Raw genomic sequence first — 3,043 nt, 5'->3', positions numbered from 1 at the left:
TGATAAGGTAAGCGCTTACATCACGAAAATGTGAACAAAAGAATTGGCTTGTTGGCCAATTCCACAATTGCTACAAATGTGATTTTGTCAAAGGAAGAAAAATCTTCCTTCCTTAAAATATGGGATAGGGGACTGGACCCCACAAACAGTTCCAAATGCCCAAACAGGGAAGAAGAAGTGGTATCTGTTGATGAAATGCCATTGCATGGATCTCCCTCTACAAATTAGCTCAACAATATGGACCCTTGATGTTCCTTAAACTCGGAACCGTGAACATTCTTGTTGTATCCTCAGCTGAGGCAGCTTCCGAAATCATGAAAACACATGACCTTATTTTCAGTGACAGGCCTAAGTCCAACGTCAACAAGAAACTTCTATACGACTTTAAGGATGTCGCTGCCGCGCCTTATGGAGAGTACTGGAGACAATTGCGAAGCATTTGTGTCCTTCAATTGCTTAGCAACAAAAGGGTTCAATCTTTTCGCGTTGTGAGGGAAGAAGAGACTGCCCTTTTACTCAAGAAAATCAGGGAGTTTTCTCCAGAGGCAGTGAATTTAAGTGAGTTGTTTATGACACTTACAAATGATATTGTGAGCAGAGCAGCTTTTGGGAGGAAATATAGTGGAGGGGAGAGTGGAGAGAAGTTTAGGAAGTTGATGAAGGAAGTTGCGGGATTATTAGGTGGATTTGATTTTGGAACTCTTTTGCCTTCACTTGCATGGATTGATAGACTGAGTGGTTTAGAAGCAAAAGTGGAGAGAGTTGCCAAGGAGATGGATGAGTTTCTTGAAGGAGTAGTCGAAGAACATTTAGATAGTCATTCAAGAGTGAGGGACTTGTTGGGGGAAAGAGTGGAAAATGAAAAAAGAGAGGACTTTGTTGATGTTTTGCTTGAGATTTACAAGCAAAACATGGATGGCTTTTCCATTGACAGAGATGGCATCAAAGCTCTCATTTTGGTGAGTTCTCTCTTTCTTAGTGCGCGCTCTAGCACATTTGATTTTGATAATATTGAATTGTGTAATCATCTCATCAGAGAACACACTTTTATTTACTTAAATTTTTTAATCAAAACGCATCCTCACGTTTGTGTATGACTCTTTTCCATGAGCCGAACACATGAAAGTTGATATGGGACGTAACTATTAAAAAGTTACACTTTTATTTACTTAAATTATGTGATCAACATACTAGACAAAGTGAAAGACGGATTAATGCTTTACAAAGATATGTGATTATTTACTTAATTTGGTGGTAAATCACATTGCTTATATATTTCGCGAATAGTCACTTAGCAATTCTTTTTAACCAAAAAGCCTGTTTCATTTTGCATGATTATCATCTAAAATGTCTCTTTAATTTCCTCTTAATAACTTTTTGTGATACTTAATCAAAGTTCAGAACTTTTTTGTTATAAAAAATAGTTTAGTGACTTTCATATATTTATGTAAAGTTGAATGATTTTTCGTTACAAAATAAAACTATTTCGTGACATTAGTGCAGTAAATGACTGATTTTTATGATAGGATATCTTCGCGGCTGGAACCGATACAACTTACACTGTATTGGAATGGGCCATGACAGAGCTTCTAAGGCATCCTGGAGCCATGAACAAACTTCAGAATGAAGCGAGGGAAATAGCTAAAGGGAGAAATGAAATAGTATCTGAGAATCACTTAGACAAAATGCATTACTTAAAAGCAGTAATTAAGGAAACTTTGCGCCTACATCCTCCCATTCCTCTGTTACTTCCCCGACGAGCCAGACAAGATGTTAAGGTAATGGGATACGATGTTGCAGCTGGAACTATGGTAATAACAAATGGTTGTGCAATTGGAAGGGACCCTGCTATTTGGGATGATGCAGAGGAGTTTAAGCCAGAGAGATTCTTGAATTCTTCTATCGATTTTAAAGGGAATGATTTTGGATTAATACCTTTTGGTGCAGGAAGAAGGGGATGTCCTGGAATTTCATTTGCGATGGCTGCTAATGAGCTTGTACTGGCAAATGTTGTGAGGGATTTTGATTGGGAATTGCCAAATGGAACAAAGGGGGATGATTTGGATATGACAGAATGCACTGGTTTAACCATTCACAGGAAAGTTCCTCTGTTTGCTGTTGCAACTCCATACACCTCCTAGGTCTTCTTTTCCTTTGTTTCTCACTTGGTGTCCCATACTTACTTTGGTGTCGGAGTTTGATACACCTTTTAGTATGATCAAAGAATGTACTTAAGAAAAAGGGGAACAAAGGGAGATGAGTAGAAACATGAATGTGATGTAATGAGTATATTGGCATGTGGTAAAAGGGGGTGTTAGTCTTTATTATACAGCATAAGTATATGCAGTTGATTAGGAGTAATATATATTCCTATTTGGTAAGTTTACTCCCTACAGTAATAGCTACTCCAATGTTTTTTCCATTTTAACTTTAATCTGGTGCCAACCATTTGAGTCAGTATCAAAAGCAGATGGAAAATATAGGATGTACGAAGAAAGAGAAAAAAAAATGGAGGCAAGCACTTGTACGCAAATACTACTAGTTTAGAGATTAACCAGTCCAATTAATGATCGTTTTTCATGAGTATATATGCCAATTTTCTGACGGCCAGCATAGTTTTGAAACGAACTATTAACAGAGGGCATGAATCATTCATTTTCGTCTAGTTTAGAGTGTATATTTGGTTATTTTCTTCCCGAAACATTTTGTAGTCTTATCCTTAGCTTTCACTGTGACACTCAAAAACATTTTTTTCAATATCATTGGTCAAACAAAGTCTGTTTATCAAATACTGGAAAAAGAAACCCCTCAAATGAATTGATCAAACACAAACTACTACATTACAACAACATTTATTTAAAAAACTATTTTCAGAAAAGTAATTTTCAAAATGAGCAATTTCGGAAAGCTTGAGAAACAGAAACGGGTTAATCAGTCAAATTCCTTTATTGGCATTTCTTTTTCTAAAATTTACTTGGCATAGCTTACATTATTACTTATTTATGGAACATAACTAAACTTTACAATAATTATATTTAGTAGC

At 36.3% G+C, this 3,043-nt stretch overlaps 1 protein-coding gene across 1 annotated transcript; it reads left to right on the top strand.

The window, feature by feature from the left end:
• The first annotated feature begins 314 nt into the window (after positions 1–314).
• LOC132631361 (cytochrome P450 736A117-like) lies at positions 315–2,141 on the top strand. The gene is made up of 2 exons (XM_060346942.1): positions 315–959; positions 1,527–2,141. Exons 1-2 carry the CDS (start codon positions 315–317, stop codon positions 2,139–2,141), a joined length of 1,260 nt encoding a protein of 419 aa, XP_060202925.1.
• Positions 2,142–3,043: the final 902 nt, after the last annotated feature.

This window comes from Lycium barbarum, chromosome 3 (assembly GCF_019175385.1).
Source record: "Lycium barbarum isolate Lr01 chromosome 3, ASM1917538v2, whole genome shotgun sequence".
In the NCBI taxonomy this organism is placed as follows: domain Eukaryota; kingdom Viridiplantae; phylum Streptophyta; class Magnoliopsida; order Solanales; family Solanaceae; genus Lycium; species Lycium barbarum.
The sequence above is the reverse complement of the archived record's forward strand: the minus strand, read 5'-3'. Positions and strand labels throughout refer to the sequence as shown.